The 18,385-nt window shown below is 48.4% G+C and overlaps 2 protein-coding genes across 2 annotated transcripts in view; one reads left to right on the top strand and one right to left on the bottom strand.

Moving 5' to 3' along the window:
- The window catches only part of LOC144138382 (ankyrin repeat domain-containing protein 54), a 27,478-nt gene extending 10,696 nt beyond the window's left edge, over window positions 1-16,782 (bottom strand). The window contains exons 1-3 of the mRNA XM_077670639.1: window positions 16,480-16,782; window positions 11,073-11,316; window positions 7,423-7,470 (exon numbers count right to left, since the gene is read on the bottom strand). Of these exons, the coding sequence (XP_077526765.1) occupies window positions 7,423-7,470; window positions 11,073-11,316; window positions 16,480-16,575 (388 nt within the window). The 5' untranslated portion in view covers window positions 16,576-16,782. The remainder of the gene's footprint in view (window positions 1-7,422; window positions 7,471-11,072; window positions 11,317-16,479) is intronic.
- A 92-nt stretch (window positions 16,783-16,874) lies between these two features.
- Alg1 (ALG1, chitobiosyldiphosphodolichol beta-mannosyltransferase) overlaps window positions 16,875-18,385 on the top strand; it is a 167,291-nt gene continuing 165,780 nt past the window's right edge. The window contains exon 1 of the mRNA XM_077670636.1: window positions 16,875-17,021. The gene's annotated coding sequence lies outside the window, so the exon portion shown is untranslated. The remainder of the gene's footprint in view (window positions 17,022-18,385) is intronic.

Genomic DNA, 18,385 nt, shown 5'->3' with positions numbered 1-18,385 from the left:
CTTTGTATTTTCGAATACTGTGAACCCTGGGGAATGCAGCAATTGAAGCTGTTTTCTGATGCATCGCTTGGAACTAATTTTACAGCTCATTAAGCTTCAGTGTTTGAAATGGGCCCTCAAAATGGTTCCTTGCCGCTGGTGCCGCCAAAGTTTAATGAGCTGAAAAATTAGTTCTAAGCGATGCATCAGAAAACAGCTTCTCTTGTTGCCTTCACCAGGGTTCACAGTATTCGAAAATGCAAAGATTCCAGCTTTATGACCAACAGTGTTTTGTTTATTGTTCCAACAAAAATGGCTAATTACCTCTAATTATCTCAGGAACTAATTGACCAGCTAACAAAATAATTCCATATTTGAAACTGTGGGGGAAAAGTAGCAAGCCTGACAAGTTTCACAGAGCTTACTTGAAAATTAAAAGAAAGAGCAGTGTTCCCCCTTACAAGAATGTATCCAGACAAGGAGGTAGACCAAGTTTGTACCTGCAGAGAGCAGAAGTGCAAATATATCGCATGCTATAGTTTGAGCCCATTCTTTCTGTCACCTCTGCAGCAGGAGATAGGGAGCAGTGACTACTACGTCGTCTTGTTCGACGAGTCTGATTGAGCATTGCCAGCACAAGCAAATGGGCGTTCATCTACGGCACTGGCACGCATCACGATCAGTCACCACATGCTACTTCACGCGTGTTTATGGGCAATGCCAGGGCTGACGACCAGCAAGAAAAACTCCTCGACGCCTTGGAACTCCTTCCGGTAGCATTTCGGCTGGCGTACCCACAAAATTTCCCGCCATTTTTTCGCGGGGCTACCATGGTTGCCAGACCAGGACTGTCCTCCCCTTTACGGACTGCCTTTACGGGCCCCATACGTTTGTAGTACCTCCCACAGGGGTGAAGCGAAAAAAAGAACGAACCTGGGCCCGAGCCACGAGCGCGCAGGAGTTTGAAACCAGAGCGGGCTGACAGATCCGCGGCCTTTACAGGCCCCAATACGTTTGTAGTACCTCCCGTGGGGACGAAGCGAAAAAATAACAAACCCGGGCTTGAGCCCGAGCCCGCAGCGCGAGCGCGCAGAGGTTTGTAACCAGAGCGGGCTGACAGATCCGAGGCCTTTACGGGCCCCAATACGTTTGTAGTACCCGCGAATGTATGATGCGAGCTAATCAAGAGAGGGCACTCCTGGTCTGGCAACCATGGTAGCCCCGCGAAAAAACGGCGGGAAAATTTGCGGGTACGCCAGCCGAAATGCTACCCTCCTTCCCTCACATAAAGTGGTGCGAATACCAACGAATGGGCCCACTGTGAATCTCAGGAGCACCTTCAGAAGAACTATAAGGTGAGGTGCTTAGACTTGAGCAGCTGTAGCTTGCACACTGCGCCTAATGCTTTTAAAGGAGCCCTGAAGACAAAACACAAGTTTGGTTCATTCAAAAGATTGCTTCATTAGAATCAATCTGACACCACTTTTAACGTAAACTTCGCTCAAATAAGCTATATAACTAGGGAAAAAGGGAATGGCCATGCGATCCACTAGCTCATTTCCCGCAGCAGTACCTATGATGTCACATGCCTTCTCTGCGATTGGCTGAGGCCAGCAAAAGCAAACGCAAATTAGGCAGAGCTTATAAGCTTGCCGAACGAGCTATTTGCGCTTAAATTTAGGGCACATTCTTTTTAGAGCCCTAAGAATGGTGGGGCAAACAGTGGAAGTTACGAAAGCACACGTAGACATAGAAGTACCAATGCGTATACTGCTGTTGGTACTGCATGCACTATGCTTGGTTTAGCTGCACAGCACTGCGGGAATTTGGGGTCGTCTCAGACGACACTGGCCGACTGATGCAAGCAACGGTCGCTTACTTGACCATATTTGTCGAGCGAGCACTATGTTTCATGAAATGATTACAAACCAAAGGCAGAAAACTGCTTACAACGGTATGGTGGCGCCATCTAGGTTCACTAACGGGTAAACAAGGCTTCGGAATCGGCTGCAGAGCGGTCGGTTCCTGTGATGCCAAGGTGGACCACGAAAATGCGCGATTTAGTGGGAAAATCAAAATTTTAACCTAAATGAATTCATTTCTCAGTGAATAAAGCATCGTTTGTGTCCAGACAAGCGCTGGGGGCACTATAAAACACGAGATCTTTTGAATAAAACAAACTTGTATTTTGTCTGCAGGACCCCTGCAGGCAGGTCTTGCAGCAAGCAAATGGAGGTGGGACATTTTGCTCTCAAGTGAGAGCAGGCTGTTTCTTCAAGAGGGTTGCAAGCTGGGCTAGTTGAAAAGACAGTCTTCGACGAAACCAGCACGAACTTAAACAGAGACGAAGGAAGTGAAACAGAAGAACGACCACTGGTCTAACAACTAAAGTTTGATGTCAAGGAGGGTGGATGTAAACACTTAAAACAATGCAAAACAACAAGAGACAGTGCACATGAGCGAAACAAGTTTACAAAGGTCATGGCGATAACGCAACTAGATATACACCGGCTCCAGTCAAGGCCCACGCAGATATGCAATCTCTTTGGGATGAAGACACACACACACACTTGCTTGGCTGACACACTTGTCTGCTCTTTCTGGTGGGTGGAATGCCTCCACAATTTCGCGGGGTGTTTGTTCACGGTGCGTAAAAAATAAAATGTCAGTGGCAGGAAAATTAGGTCTGCATAGGGTAAAGTTGTGTATGTGGCAGGCTTGACAGAAAGATAAAGCAGGGAAAAGATAAGAAAGGGGTTGGTTGTGGTGTTAACCACAAGAACCGCTACGTCGCCTGTGCAACGAGTGTTGTGTACAGCATTCCTTTACCCTGTGGCCGAACTATGTTGCACAAACTGGCCGTTGTATCAACGTGCGTTTGAGAGAGCATGAATTGTCATTAAAGGGCCCTCCATCGTCCCATCTTTCTTCACGTTGTACTAAGACTGATATTTTATTTTTTACGCACCATGATCGAAACGCCCCGCGAAATTATGGAGGCATTCCACCCAGCAGAAAGAGGAGACAAGTGTGTCAGACAAGCAAGCATGTGTCTTCACCCAAACAGATTGAATATCTGCGTGGGCCTTGACTGTAGCCAGTGTATATCCAGCTGCGTTATCACCGTGACCTTTGTCAATTTGTTTCGTTCATGTGCAGTGTCTTTTGTTGTTTTGTATTGTTTTAAGTGTTTACACTCCCCCTCCTTGATATTAAGCTTTAGTTGCTAGACCAGCGCCTGTCCTTGTGTTTCACTTCCTTCGTCTTTGTTTAAGTTCGTGCTGGTTTCGTTCCAGAAGGTTGTTTCCTGATGAACCTGCCAAGAGAGAAGACTTTCTAGCTGTCATTGGACAAACTGTTTCCTCTCAAGTCCTGTGCCCATTGGTGGATTGGGAACATGCAGGTGATAGAGAGGACTCTGCTCCTCTGGCCTGACATCAAAGAGTATGTGGAAGTGGCACGAAACAAGAAAGTGAACATTCCCACGTGTGCTTCCTTTCACAATATCTGCGCCTTTGCTGCGACCCACTAGCGGTAGCAAAGCTCAAGTTTGCACCTGCCATCGCCACGACCCTCCAGCTATTTCCAACACACTTTCAGACAGACAAGCCACTCGCGTTTTGGGGGGGAAAGGAGGGGGGGGGGGGGCAAAAGACTTTGCGAATATTGTTTGAAGACTGCTAATGAAATTTCTCAAGCGCTCTGTACTCTGTTCATCACTTGGAATCACTGGCCTCTGCTGAAAATTGACTTTGAAGCTGTAAAGAACCATGTTCCACTTGAGAAGATAGAAGTTGGACACACAGCCGAGCAGCTTTTTAAAAGCTACAAAGTGAGTGCAAAAGCTGCATCTGAATTTTGCATGCAATGCAAGCAGTTTCTTCTGAGTGTCGCAACAAAGATCTTGGAGAAAAGCCCGCTGCGATATCCCGCTGCGAGAGGCCTCTCTTCACTAGACCGCAGGCAGAGGTCGTCCAAGCCGGATGAGTGCCTGGAAAGGCTTAAAGGAGCCTTGAAGACAAAACACAAGTTTGTGTTATTAGAAAAATTTCGTGTTTTATAGTGCCCCCAGTGCTTGTCCGAATGCAAACGATGCTTTATTCACTGAGAGATAAATTAATTTAAGTTAAAATTTTGATTTTCCCGCTAAATCTTGCATTTTCGTGGTCTGCAATGGCATCACAGGGCCTTGTTTACTGTTAGCGAACCTAGATGGCGCCACCACACCGCGGCAAGCCGTTCTCTGCCTTTGGTTTGTTTGTGAACGTATTTGTACCTGGCTTGTTTTGCTCATTGAGACAGTCCTTTCGTGAAACATGGTGCTCGCTCGACAAATATGGTCACGTAAGACATCATCATTTGCGTCAATCGGCCAGTGTCGTCTGAAACAACCCCAAAGACCCTGCAGTGCTGTGCAGCTAAACCAAGCATAGTGCGCGCAGTACCAACAGCAGTATACGCATCGGTAGTTCTATGTTTACATGTGCTTTCGTAACTTCCACTGTTTGCCCCACCATTCTTAGGGCTCTAAAAAGAATGTGCCCTAAATTTAAGCGCAAATAGCTCGTTTGGCAAGCTTATAAGCTCTGCCTAATTTGCGTTTGCTTTTGCTGGCCTCAGCCAATCGCAGAGAAGGCATGTGACATCATAGGTTCTGCTGCGGGAAATGAGCTAGTGGGTCGCATGGCCATTCCCTTTTTCCCTAGTGATATAGCTTATTTGAGCGATGTTTACGTTAAAAGCGGTGTCAGATTGATTCTAATGAAGCAATCTTTTGAATGAGCCAAACTTGTGTTTTGTCTTCAGGGCTCCTTTAAAAGCATTAGGCACAGTGTGCAAGCTACAGCTGCCGAAGTCTAAGCACCTCACCTTATAGTTCTTCTGAAGGTGCTCCTGAGATTCACAGTGGGCCCATTCGTTGGTATTCGCACCACTTTATGTGAGGGAAGGAGTTCCAAGGCGTTGAGGAGTTTTTCTTGCTGGTCGTCAGCCCTAGCATGGTGTGTACTAGCATGTGGTGACTGATTGTGATGCGTGCCAGTGCTGTAGATGAACATCCATTTCCTTCTGCTGGCAATGCTCAATCAGAGACTCGTTGAACAAGACGACGTAGTAGTCACCGCTCCCTATCTCCTGCCGCAGAGGTGACAGAAAGAATGGGCTCAAACCGTAGCATGCATTATATTTGCACTCTGCTCTCTGCAGGTACAAACTTGGTCTACCTCCCTGTCTGGAAACATCCTTGTAAGGGGGAACACTGCTCTTTTAATTTTCAAGTAAGCTCAGTGAAACTTGTCAGGCTTGCTGCTTTTCCCCCACTGATTTCAAATATGCCATTATTTTTGGAGTCGGTCAATTATTCCCTGAGATAATTAGAGGTAATTAGCCATTTTTGTAGCAACAATAAACAAAACACTGTTGGTCATAAAGCTGTAATCTTTGCATTTTTGAATACTGTGAACCCTGGTGAATGCTATAATCGAAGCTGTTTTCTGATGCACTGCTTGGAACTTATTTTACTGCTCATTAAACTTTGGTGGCACCAGTGGCAAGGAACCATTTTGAGTGCCTATTTCAAATACTGAAGTTTAATGAGCTGTAAAATTAGTTCCAAGCGATGCATCAGAAAACAGGTTCAATTATTGCATTCACCAGGGTTCACAGTATTCGAAAATGCTGTAGATGCAGCGGCTGCCATTTTAAATGTGACCATCACAAAATAATTGTGAGCTTGTGTGGCATCTGCGAGGAACCAATACCATGTCTTCTTGGAAACCCAGAAAAGGCAGACGCTAGAAGATGCAAACCAGAGGAAGAAACGGCGCATTGATGACTTGTCAAAAAAGTTGAAACTCTCAGAATGAAGAAAAAGAGACTGGAAGCCGCTGTTGCAAAACTGACGGCTTCAGCAGGCTCATATGCAGAAGAAGCGGTGGCAAGGAGTGACCTGACTTGCATCGTGAAATCAAACAGCCAAAGGAAGACTGCCAAGAGCAGGCAGCAGGAGATCTTGGAAATTGACGCAAAAATTCAGGGGAAGCAACAAAAGGCTACGTGAAGCTGCCTGGGTGTTTGCTGCTTGATTGATTGTTAGCGAATAAAAGTTCGCACTTTGTAACACTGGTTATCCGTGTAACTTTATTAATGATGAAAAATCATCAAAAAAGGGAATGTCGGTGGACATCTTGCTTCATCAAGGGGACTTTTCCAAAGACACGTTTCTTTGTTGAAACGTTGGCTCCAATGACGTTCCCCCTTTTCTCATCACTTCAAGCCTCCATCTTCCCCTGAACATCGGTCTTGCTTGTATTTTGTGGGGACCCTTGTTTCCCAACGCCTTGCCTGCACATGTTTTCGCGAGCTGGGAGCCGCCATTTTGGGCAGCCGGCGCGTCACGTCGGTCGTGTCCTCTTCATGACCCCGCGCGACGTGCCAAACCGGCTCACCGCAAACGTGTGCGCGAGGGAAGGAGGACCAGTTTGTCACCTTCCTTTGCGCCACCCTCTCCCCGACCTGGGGAAGACCTCCTCTCCCCTCCGAGCTGACCTGCGGGACGAACGAGCGCTCCGCCAGGGGTCGACTGGGCGATTTGGTCGGAGTCGGTTGGCTCGGCAGTGCCTACACCGAATGCCCCGATGACGGTGAACCCAGTTGGCTCCACAAACTCTTCCGAGAGATTCTGCCCTGACCGGTCGCCACGGGATGCCTCCCCTGCTCCCGCGGCCATGACGACGGATATCGAGGACTGAGTCCCGCGGCTTGAGCGAGCGACAGGAGCCACTGTCTCCCCGCGAGCGATAGTCGTGTTGTCTGGTATATGCCCTGTATCTGCCAGACAATAAAGCCTCACTTTGGATTGCCGGAGCCTGTCTACCGCATGTGAGTACCTGAACCCGTGCGTGAGTCTTCGGATTCCGCAGGGCTAGTGTACGGCGCGTAGCGTTCTCTAGCGAAGCTAGCCGGGGTCCTCTGCTATCCCGTACGTTAGCCCACAGTTTCGAACAGGCAACGTGGTCCTTGAAAGCGCACACACACACATGGAGCCTTCAAAGTCCTTGAAAACCCTTCATTTTCTGTCACATAAACCGGCATGAACCCTGTAGTTACCCATATACCCATATTCATGGTTCATGCTTGCGAAACCACCCAACAGTTTTTGTTTGTTTCTTGCGCCCACGATATGCAAGTGCAAACGCCCACAAAAGGCTCGTGAAACACTGGCGCAAAATTCTGCAGAGCTCACCGTGTGGAACTATAAAGGCGCACCACAATGATGGATGCATTCGAACAACACAGAAATCATTTTAACCTGAACCCAATTTTTTAATATAAAGAAAGCATCTGAATTTTTCCAACGGAAACCTTTGAGCCAACCATCCATGCACGAATTATTTGCCCACACAGATTGCCCGAATGCACAGGGAACAAGTAAGCATCACTTACCCAGAGGAATCTGATTCGTGATGGCCGCTATCCGTAGCTTCCGTTCACCTGGAATGAAAGACATCGCAATCACACATTTGCAGCTTGATTTTTCATCGCAATTCACGTCTCGACAGCCCTTACTTTGCCTCCGTAGCCATACCCGCAGAACAAACTGACCAAAAAGTGGCTTAAGCCTCTGTTGTCATCCTTTTTAACGCTCATCGGGGTTCATACCTCCATATCTCCGGCAGAAACTGCTACACGCGAGAACCAACATCAATTTTGCTTTCACTGCACTGAAACATGCCCACCAGGGAGATAGTCCCGAATGCTACAGCTCTTGCTTCTGGACATTCCTCCCCCCCCCCTCTTTTTTTTTTTCCATTTCTCCTTCTTGTGCTTTTGCTACCAGCCGCCTATACCTTAATAAAAGCAGTCGTTTATAGGCAAACTGTGTACCTACAGCCAGTTTCCACACTACGCAATGTCGCTAGGTGCCCGACCACGACGAATGACCAACTGCCTCGCCCATTCGCTAAATCAGTCATACACGCTGCTAGGTATGAATTTGCGGGTACGAGTTTGACCCCAACCATACGATTAGAGTTAGAGTGCTTTTTTTTTCATTCTCTTACAATACTACGGATGCATTAATACACATGCGCATGCACGCACATGAACACGTGCCGATACATACACAGGGTGCATGACATCAGCAAAAAAAAAAAAAAAAACGCTTGTGCTCAGTTTAGTAACAGGATAAAATTAACAACGCTTTAACAAGGCAATAATACAACAAAGTAACGAAAACTAAAGATTCTTTGATAATTGCAGGATTAAGATCCCAGGATGAGTCAGGTTTCAACATCCAGAACAATAAAAAAAACTCAAGACTTTTGCGAGATTTTTGCACCAATAGGGGAGGGGGGGGGTGAAAAAGGTTGTCCGTGATTGGATCTACTCTTCGTTACCACCAGCCAATCGTAGACCCTCTTCATCCCATTAAATCATCAACAATTTAGCGTGGGAAAACAGCAGCTATACTTCTTAGCTTTTTAATGCACACCCCCGCCCTCCCCCCCCATAAAAAATTTTATTGTAAGCAGTCACGCACAAAATTTTCTTTTTCTGCTTCAGTAAGTTTCAGTAGGCACTTGTCAAGGCACTCTCCAGAGTGGAAGCCAGGCTCCTTCTCACTGCATGTCCTACAATAAGGAACGCCAATTTTATTTTCACAACAGGCAATTAAGGCTAACAAATCTCTTCTCAAAGGGGGAAAGAAGGTTTTAACAACAGAGCTGTTTAAGCTTGAGCTTGGTCCATTGGCGTTCGCAGAAAAAAAAGGGGGGAAAAAAATACCAAAGCGCCCAACACAACCTTCGCGCAGCTGTGTAGGTCACCTCGTCACCACGCACGCCGGCACTGCTTGACCTTCGAGAACACTCCGCTCAGCGTTCGTGGCGCGATGTCTCGCGCGCCGTTCTCCTTGCCAGTTCATGTGCATTCGCGCCTCAAGTGGGCAGCACACGACTGCTCGCGTTACAGATGCAGAGTTCGCAAAACCGGTTGCCGTGGGTTCCAGCACGCGGTACACTTCGAGAGAGACGTGAAAGGCCGCGATCCGGGCCTGCCTGCCAGTCATGGAGAACTGTCAGCGGCAAGTTCGGAAATAGACGTGAGGTGCAACGGCCGGGTCTCCGACGAAGGGAGAGGGGCCGCCAGCTCGGCTGTTTCTCCAGCCTTGCACCACTAGTGCAAGCTGCGCCAGTTTTGGATGCGACGCTGAGAGGAGCATCTCTTGCCGGCGGCCCTGTCCTTCCTGCGTCGTCGTTGTCCGCGTCCGCACAGCTGTGTCTCTCCTCCGCTCACCCCCTCTCCTCTCGTCGTGAATAGCGCCCTCTCCCCCCAGTGCGGCGCGCTCTCTCACTCCGCCGGTGGGCGGTGCTGCGCGCGGCGCAAGCGCACTGTGCGCATGTGCAGCACCCTCTCTCTCCGCGGTCTCCTCTCCTTCGGGCACGCTGCGCATATAAGCGGAGTGCCGCGCTCCGGTCGGTCTCTCAGTCGACGGTCGTCCGCAGTACGCTTGCTCTCTCTCTCGCATTACTCGACGATTGCTCACGCAATTCGCTCCGGCCGGTCTCTCAGTCGACGGTCGTCCGCACTACGCTTGCTCTCTCTCTGTCTCGCATTACCCGACGATTGCTCACGCAATTCGAGTAATCGAACCAACGGAAACGCACAATGGAACCCCCTTCAGCGTCGCATCACACCAGGGTTCCCGCGAGGGGAGGTGGGCGCAATTTTTTTTTCATCAGTAAAGTCGCCTTCACCGTCTATAAAATCATTAGCCAACCGCTCATAAAAAACTCGGCCGCCAGAAAGGAACAGGCGGCACGTTGTTTGCACAGCATTCGTGGACATCCAAAACAGTGTGGTCGGAATATTTGTGTGGTCCACAGTGTGGTCCACATCAGTACCGTGCTGCCTTTTTTTTTTTTGGAAAGAAAGTGAAATAGCCATGTTACGGGCACCAACGATTTCCCTCAAATGAGGTGCTCTTTTACCGACTGAAATGCAAATACACTGACCATAAGCGCAGTTTTCCACTGCCAGGCAATGCGACATTCCATTTCCAAGTCGGCGCAAGACGGGCACTTCTGGTGCACAACAGAACTTCAATTAAACTTGGTGATAGACTCCTCTTCGCACCTAAACAGACCTAATAAGCACTAAACCATCCTTACGTGCAGAAAAATGCACATTACTGATCTAAGGGAGCCGTTTTGCAATAAGAATATCCAAGAAATAAAAAATTACAGCCGTTCCACTCAATGTTTCATGAAAGCTGTCGCAAGTGCAGAGCAGTGATTCACCATAATGGGCTGTAGTGCCGTTATCCACTCAGTGCTACCACCCAATGCAATTCGAATTTCCCACCTTCGCAGTGCTAGTGCGCCCCCTGCCTGAAACTGCGCCAGCAAGAGTTCTGTTCTTTTTGTGCTTGCTTTTCCTCCTGAACATGCCGGCGTTGCACTGCCATTTTTTTTTATCGCAAAATCCAACCCAACCAGCGTCCCTAACTAAATGAATGCGGGCGCTGCCTGTTAATTACGCATATTTTGCCTCAAATGTACCTACAGTTTTCTTTGCACTAAACAACGGGGAGATGTATGACAAGCACAAGCGGTTCACGAGTTTCGAACGCTTACGACTATATAAATCGCTTGGCTTTCGAAGTCTGTGTGGGACGCCGCAACAACAGCCGCTACGACGGAACACCGTGTGGCTCCACTTCGGTCCAGGGTGTGAGCTACGACGACAAGGCGAGCCCCTAAAGTGCTCTGGCATAATGCGTGGTGTGATCGGTGGCAACAGTGATCCACCTGTTTCCAGAGCGGGAAAAGGGGAAAAAGTAGAAATCGCTGGCGCTCGAACCCAGGAAGAAAGCGTTAGAAGCGGAAATGATACCCGCTAAGCCGCAAAGGCCGAACAGTCAGCTCGTTTCAGCAGTTGATCAAGAAGATTACAGCAGTTTCAAAGCTAACCAGTAGATGGCACTAGGTGTAACAGGAAGCGCCGTTCTGCAGTGACTTGGAAAGAGAATATCGCCCCGGCAATACCTAGGGAGGGTTATGCGCGTCTTCTAGGTCGAGAGCACTTTTACTTACTGACGATGTCCCTCGTTCTGGAGCACAGGCCGGATAGGAAGCGCCACCTGTGTAGGCGCCTGTGCTGCATGCGCATCTTGCCAAGCCAAGGACGAGTCGAAAACTTCTCATCGTCGGCAGCGCTGCGGCACAGTGACTCGGTCGGCTCCACCGCCATGGCGCTCAGGCACTGCACGGCCAGTGGGGCAACGCTGCTAAAAAACACCGGCTCGGCTGCGTCTTCGTCTTGTGGATCGGCTTGCTCCTGCACACAAAACAGCCATAGAGTTATCCAGATGACAAGGTGCAAAATGGGCCCCGTGTACCAAAAAGCAGTCGGCAGTTGGCCCCTGCACCGAGGAAAACCATGCTCTTAAAATGCCCAAACTCTTAAAACGGAGTGCTGCAACTGGTGTACTATATTCACACAAGAAATTCACACGATAGTTCCACCATCTAAAAAATATCTAGAATAACCATAACCCTTGAAAAAAATCAACATAGCACATAAAGTTACAAAGAAGAATGAAAAATGTGAACATTTGCAAAAATAGCATACTAGAAAATACTCGCGAAGAAGTGAAAACGATGGCAAAAAAAGAAAAAGGTGTGCAAAATCTTGGAAGCTAAAGGCAAACTTCCGAATTAATGGACAGCAATGCCGATTCTCATCTTGGGATATCCTGGCCCAACATCACTACCCCGTAAAATTCGCCCTCCTTTGATCAAAGCTGTCCTCGTTCGGCGAGCACAAACCGGCATGCTACCAACACAACCCATGCAACGCTACGTAGATGGGCTTCCAGGCACACCAACATTCTCCAACTGCGGCCAATAATACCCCAACAATGAATACACTCTCTTGACATGCCTAAACATCCAAGCCACCCCGAGGTCTTTCCTCCAGCAAATTCCTGCCACAAGGCGCCCTACCTACACTCGGTGACAACTTAAGAACGGCACCGGAAGTTGGCGCTGTGCCTTATCACCGTAGCCGGATGTTTCTCCGCGTGGCGCAAGTAGGGCGTTACTGGGAATATTTTGAACGTGGCGTGAGCCGTTCCCGTGATTTTTTGGACTTAATATGCTTATAAACGACTCCAGTGACGACAAACAAACTGCATGAGACAAGGCAGACGATATCACGCATTCATAGCAAACCCCTTTCAAAACCCGCGCACTGACGTCACGGGTCCGGCGCTTTGGCGGTGCGATACACTACATGAGGTGGTGCCGTTCTTGAGTTGTAACCGAGTATAGCTGGAAGGCATGGGTCACATTCCCTAAGGAGCTTGAAGAGCTCTATCGGACCACACTAGTGAACCACATTAAAAACACACCGGGACTAGACAAGTCGCTGTAACCCTACCAAGAAGCCGAACAGTCTCCACACAGGCTCCAAAATAAAGTTTCTCTCACTACCGCTCAGGATAGCTGAAGGCGTGGGTGCTCTCCTGTATCGACTTTGATATCGTTTCGGCACGAAAAACGCTTTTATTATCTCTAACATTTTCACTTCGCAGACACGCCAAAATCAAAGTGTGCTCAAACACCGGTTAGCCATCTCAAGTGCCGCAGCAAGGATTGCCCCATATTTTCACTTCCTCAATTTGGTGCCGCAACAATAGCCCACCTGGCACAGCCTACATAAGTTTTTATGCTGCAGCAGGATTTCTGCGCAATTCTGCAACCTATGGGAGTGCCCGATGCATTGAGTGAGAACAAGACAGGGGGGGAAACAACGCTTCCTAGGGCTGCCAGACAACATCACAAGCGCTTGGTCTCGGTTATTACGCTAGCGGCATCTGTTGTGGGAGAAGAAACCGCCTGCTGCGGCGATCGGCAATTCCATGCGCAGCCTTGGATTTAATTGCGGCCGCTATCATTTCGTTCATTAGGTGCCACTACCCCCTCCTTTGCCGTCGCAACTAGGAAGCTCTGCAGTCCGTGTTGATTTTCACTGTGACATCATGTCGCTTGCCCGCCTCAATGGGGCCATTTCGCCTCCTGTATACATTTTTGCTGTGCAGCCTGATGTCAAGGCAGCCAACCACATCCCTAGGCTTAGTGGGTACTTCATGCATAAGGTTATTCTTCACTTGGCCAGGTTGGTAAAGTTTGCGCATTTTTTTATAAGTCGGAGCAGGTGTTGAACATAACTTTTTTCCACCGCTTATTTAAAGCAAAGGTGACACATGGCCAAAATACATTGATAAATGGAACACCTTAAAATTTTTTTAACTTCGATAAATAGAACACTGGCTGTGGACTACGCAGCCGATTATGCGCACAACGAGGAACCCTGAGAAGTGCCCACAACAGCAGAAACATGAAACATGCTGCGCCTGCTTTGCGAGAAAGCGGAACGTAGCAGGGGCGACCAACAGTTGGTGCGATGTGTTGAGCAGTTCAAAAACACCTTTCTAGGATCAGATGCGAACACGAAACAGGCAATCATCACACAGTTCTTTCTTCCGCAATAATAATTTGTTTTTCCTGCAAATTATTTTGCCTCATTACAAAAAGCTCCCCCGTGCAGTGGAGCATTTGTTACCGGCACTAGTTCCGACTCAGTGGCCTGGCCACAAATTTTCGTCATTTTTTAACTCGATGCTCCGTTTATCTTGAAAATTCTCAGCATATTTCACGAATTCGAGTTAACAAGGAAATTACTGCACTTGAGTTTCTTCACTCACCTCTTTTCAATTAGTCATTTAACTTGTAATATGCAGCATTTCTATACTGCTATACTAATGCATGATGCAATGGTGCCCCTTTCATTAGTTACAGCAGAGTGGAGAACCGGCACCACTACAGTACCCGATAGGTAACCGGTGCTACTCTGCATGCGCAGGTGTACCGGGTACCATGCCAAGACCGGTTTTCCGATCTGTTATAACTCTCAATTACCGCTATTTTCTTTAGTTGTCATCACAGAAACTAGAGTGCAGCAATTGAGCTTAATGTTCATCGGGAAGAAGTCACAGCAACAGTGACAAAAGTCGCAGTCACTGCGCGTGGCAGTTTTTTTTCTTTTACAATGACTACTCAGATTTGGGCAATATGCCCTTCCACCCAAGCTCCCTTCTGAAGCTTGGCTTGAATGGGTAAATTCACAGCCATCACTGCCATTCACCATAGAAGGGCATGTTTATGGGAAATGGCTTGGCAGAAGCATTAGATATAACCTAGTGATGGTAGCTTGAAAAATTGATTGGTTAACGCAGTAATGAAATTACCATACAGCCAGTTTCAGAGTTAATTGATATGCGTAGAGCTGTAATAGCCTGCCAAGATATTCCGTTATTCACCATGTTCAAAAGTGTTTCAGAAACCCACATTCAATATGGCTGCCTACCGGGTGCGTGAGGTATTTGAGGACACTATTCCTTATCGCCATAGACACCAGCAGGCTCATCATATATATTTAGGCGTACGGCTTCTTATTCGTCAACCTCTTATGCTTCATACTGCGCAGTTTGTTCAGAGATGGAAGTGTACAAGTTGAAGCAGGAAATAAAACGCCATGCAGTCCTCGTCGCCCTGGCCGCGCACCACAGCGATTTGGAAATTGCTACATTTCTGAAAGGAGCGAAGCCTTTCGTTTACAAAGTGCAAGACGGAGGTGGTGTGTTGTGGCGGTGACGTGGCATGTGTAACAAAAAGGAAAAAGCACAGTCAGCGGTCAGACATCGTCAGAAGCCGTTAATTTCTCCCGCGGTGTTGTTATCCTTTGTCCGCAATGAGGGTGACAGCATGCTGGCACACTTTTTTGCAGGACTCCGAGTTGATTGATTGATTGATTGATTGTAGGGTTTAACGCACCAACGCAACGCAGGCAATGAGGCGCGTCGTAGTGGAGGGCTCCGGATTAATTTTGACCACCTGGGGATCTTAAACGTGCGCCGAAATCTCGTACACACAGGCGTTTTTGCTTTTCGCCTCCATCAGAAAAGCGGCCGCCGCGGCCGGGAATTGAACCCGCGACCTCGTGCTCAGCAGCACAACGCAGGACTCCGAGTTAATGCTGCCAGTTATGTGGATGTGCTTGCTACCGTTGTAAAGCTATGGATAGAGAGTGTTTCGAAAGAAAGATCATATGTCTTTCAGCAAGATTCGGCTCCTGCCCACACTGCTTGCATCACCCAATAGTGCCCGGCTGATGTCTGCAACCCCGTCATTACGGACTTGTGGCCTCCTAGCCCTTCAGATTTAAATCCTCTTTACTACTTTGTCTGCGGCGTCGTTGAGAAAGAGGCCAACAAAGGACCGCATAATACAAAATACTGGCTGAGGGCCGCCATTTCTAACTAAATGGGCAACATCTCTAAGAGCACCATATCCATGCATGCAGCCGTTCGCAAAGCCCAGTCGAATCACTTATTGCTGCCGATGGCGGATTCATTGAGTAGTTATGGAATTAAACCATGACAGAAGTACTTCGCAAAGTTTGGTGAAAATATGTCTGATTTTGCTGGAGATATTCTGTTGTGCCTGACGCCAACACTCTGTTCTCAAATACCTCACGCACCCGGTATATAACTATTCCTGTACTACTGCCTAGGGGCCCTTGTTACACAGCTGACACTTGTAACAGCTTAACAACGTTAAGAGACAGTTTCTTTGTTTTGGCCTTCTTTTTTTGCGTAAAACAAACACACGTTTGGTCTCTTTCGTTCCTGTCCTGAGCAGTTGCGCACAGTTCCTGCCTCACAATAGGAATTCTAAGGGCACAAAAAATACGGCGCTGCCCTACAACAGTTCTGAGAAGTCTAAAATGACATATAAGGCCTATTCTGATGCCAGAATGTGTGTGTGTGTTGTGTTACAAATTTTTTTAACCGTGTCGTACGTCTTCCTGCCAATAAAACCTATTTCTGGCGATACTTTTTCGGCAGGTGCCCTCAGTTATTGTATGAAATTGCAGAGGTTTCAAGGCAGCACTGAGCCATAATGCTTCGTTTTCCAGCAGCCGTTAGCAAAAGAAAAATAATTTAAGTTAACCTTATGACCTATGACCTGCAAATGCAGCAAAAATTCACCCGCAACATTTTTTTCCCGCAAGTAGCGTCAGGAAAGGTTGATGAAAATTGTGCAAGAAGTTTATGCAATGCTAGACCACCGAAAGTTTCTAAAAAATCAGACGATATCGAACGCTATTACGTAATGGTTATGTAAGCGCTTTTCAAACAAAGGAGAATTCGGCCTGCTCCAACTGGCGGGGCCATCAGATCTATAAAGTTTACACAGTGCGTTCATTTCACAAGTACACAAAGAGTCGAAGGGCCATTTGCACACGCTCCCTTGAGCCAGTTACTACGCGCATTGCGAGACCTGTTCAAGCGTGATCAACTGCACCAATGCAGGACCCGATATCCACTCAGAAACAGCGGCCACACACTCGCAAACGATCGGTCCAAAATCTTACGTGATCGGCATTCTGTCTTGGCGGAGAACCCACGGACATGGACGTGCTACCGTTGCTTTCGCTGCCCGTGTCGATACCAGAATCTGTGCCCGACATTTTGGCGACGACCAACAGCTCAGGGCAAACCAAACCAGCGTGCTTCTGGGGCGGGCCAGCCGTGCAGCGTAGGGTTCGCAGTCGACTTTGCGACTGTGTTGAACGACCACCACGAAGCACACGCGCAGACTTGTCGCGGTTTGTCTTCCTCCTTTCTAACACACGGCCAACAGCACCGCGCACCACCACCACTGTTTCCGGGTAACGTTCGGCCGTTCGGCTGTTCCGCCCAGGGTGTCGAGAAAGAGGAGAGAGAGGGAAAGTGTGGTGCTGCCACCTTGGGGTGCGAAGCTCAAACTTGCACAACCTGATCACGTGACCTACGCTAATTTGCGGCGTGGCTTCGGCGTGCTTCCATCTGCTGACATGTGAACCGTTATTCTCGGTGGCAGCCTTCACATTTTCGGTGATCGACGGTATTTTGACGGCGCTTCGTTCGCACAGTGGTAAGTTTCTTCCGTTTTTGCGCCCGTGTGCTCCAACAGTTCATTACAAGTACGGCGGGCAACCGAAACTGTGACGGCCACGCGCAACCAGCGGACGTGCTGCCATCCGGTTTAGGAAGGCGAAACTACTGTGCCGTCGCGTCGCGGATTTACCGTTGCTTGGTGTCACCGTAGATAATTTCCCTACCGCCAGCTGATCACCATGTCTTCGTAAATCATCCGAGAGCGATCAAGCAAAGCCTTAGAATCATACACTGTGTAGTTTCTGAATACCGTGGATCGTGCCTACGCTCGGTCTCTACAATCCCCGGGTACAGACGAACTAACTGTAGTAGTGCGGCGAAGACCGAATGATCGAGCTTCTTACGTCCACGAATACGCGAGGTGACGTATTTTAACCCCTATAAATTGTCAGGAGGGCTAAAAACTGCTACGGTGTCGATAAATACCGTGGAAAAGCGGACGGGGAATTACCGCAGCCGTGGCCGAGTGGTTTCGGGCGTCCGTCGCGACTGCGGGAGGTGGTTGGTTCGAGACCCACCGCCGGACACCCACCGGTAAAATTGGGTACAAGCGTCCCCCGGCCTGGCGCCCGGGCTCTGTCAGGGGTGTGCGCTTGGAGGAAGTCCCGTAAACCCCGCTGCGCCTTTCGGGGCAACCCCGTTTCGAACGCTACAGCCCGCAAGGGTGGTTCGACTGTACGTGTTTACACGTGACAACCAATACAAGCGCGCCTTGTGCGCCGCCGAAACTCCCCACTACGCCTTCTCTCGCAGAAGCACGCGCAAGCAATGTTCAAGAAACTGTTGTAATGAACACGCAGCAGAAAAAAAAAATTGGGTGTGGCCGTAACAGTGGCGGGGGTTGCGGTCAGGTCGCCCGCGGGGCTTCTTTTACTTTATTTGTTTATCCGGTTTTTCTTCCGGTTGTTTTTCACTCGCGCGGTCGAGCAAAAATCGACTTTCGAATGGGATCAGTCCCGGTGCAATTGAAAATCATGAAAAAGAAAAAAAAAAAAACCTTGGACGCGCCTTCAAAACAATTTGGCAATTTGGAAGTGCAGTTCGACATGCATATTGTGTTTTTAACTGGACTGGACTTCCGAATTTTCCTTTTTTTTTTTTTTGTATGACGGTCTCGTCAGTCGCCACGTCAACGTTTATTACTACGCCAAATTGTGAATCCTGTCTGTCCGTCCGTGAACCGTTTGTGATTCCAATTTGAATCGAATGAGCTGCGGCGCATGGATAGAGTAGGTATATAGGTGGCTGCGCGTACTTTTAATTTAAAAAATTATCGGAACCTGTACTTGTACTATGTACTTACTGAGCGACATTGTAATTTGAGGCGCGGTCGCGTGCGAG

This window comes from Haemaphysalis longicornis, unplaced genomic scaffold, assembly GCF_048455015.1.
Source record: "Haemaphysalis longicornis isolate Haplotype H1 unplaced genomic scaffold, Haemaphysalis longicornis Haplotype H1 scaffold_5, whole genome shotgun sequence".
NCBI classification, from domain to species: Eukaryota; Metazoa; Arthropoda; class Arachnida; order Ixodida; family Ixodidae; genus Haemaphysalis; species Haemaphysalis longicornis.
Note: the sequence above shows the minus strand (reverse complement) of the source record. Positions and strands in the feature narration are given on the sequence as shown.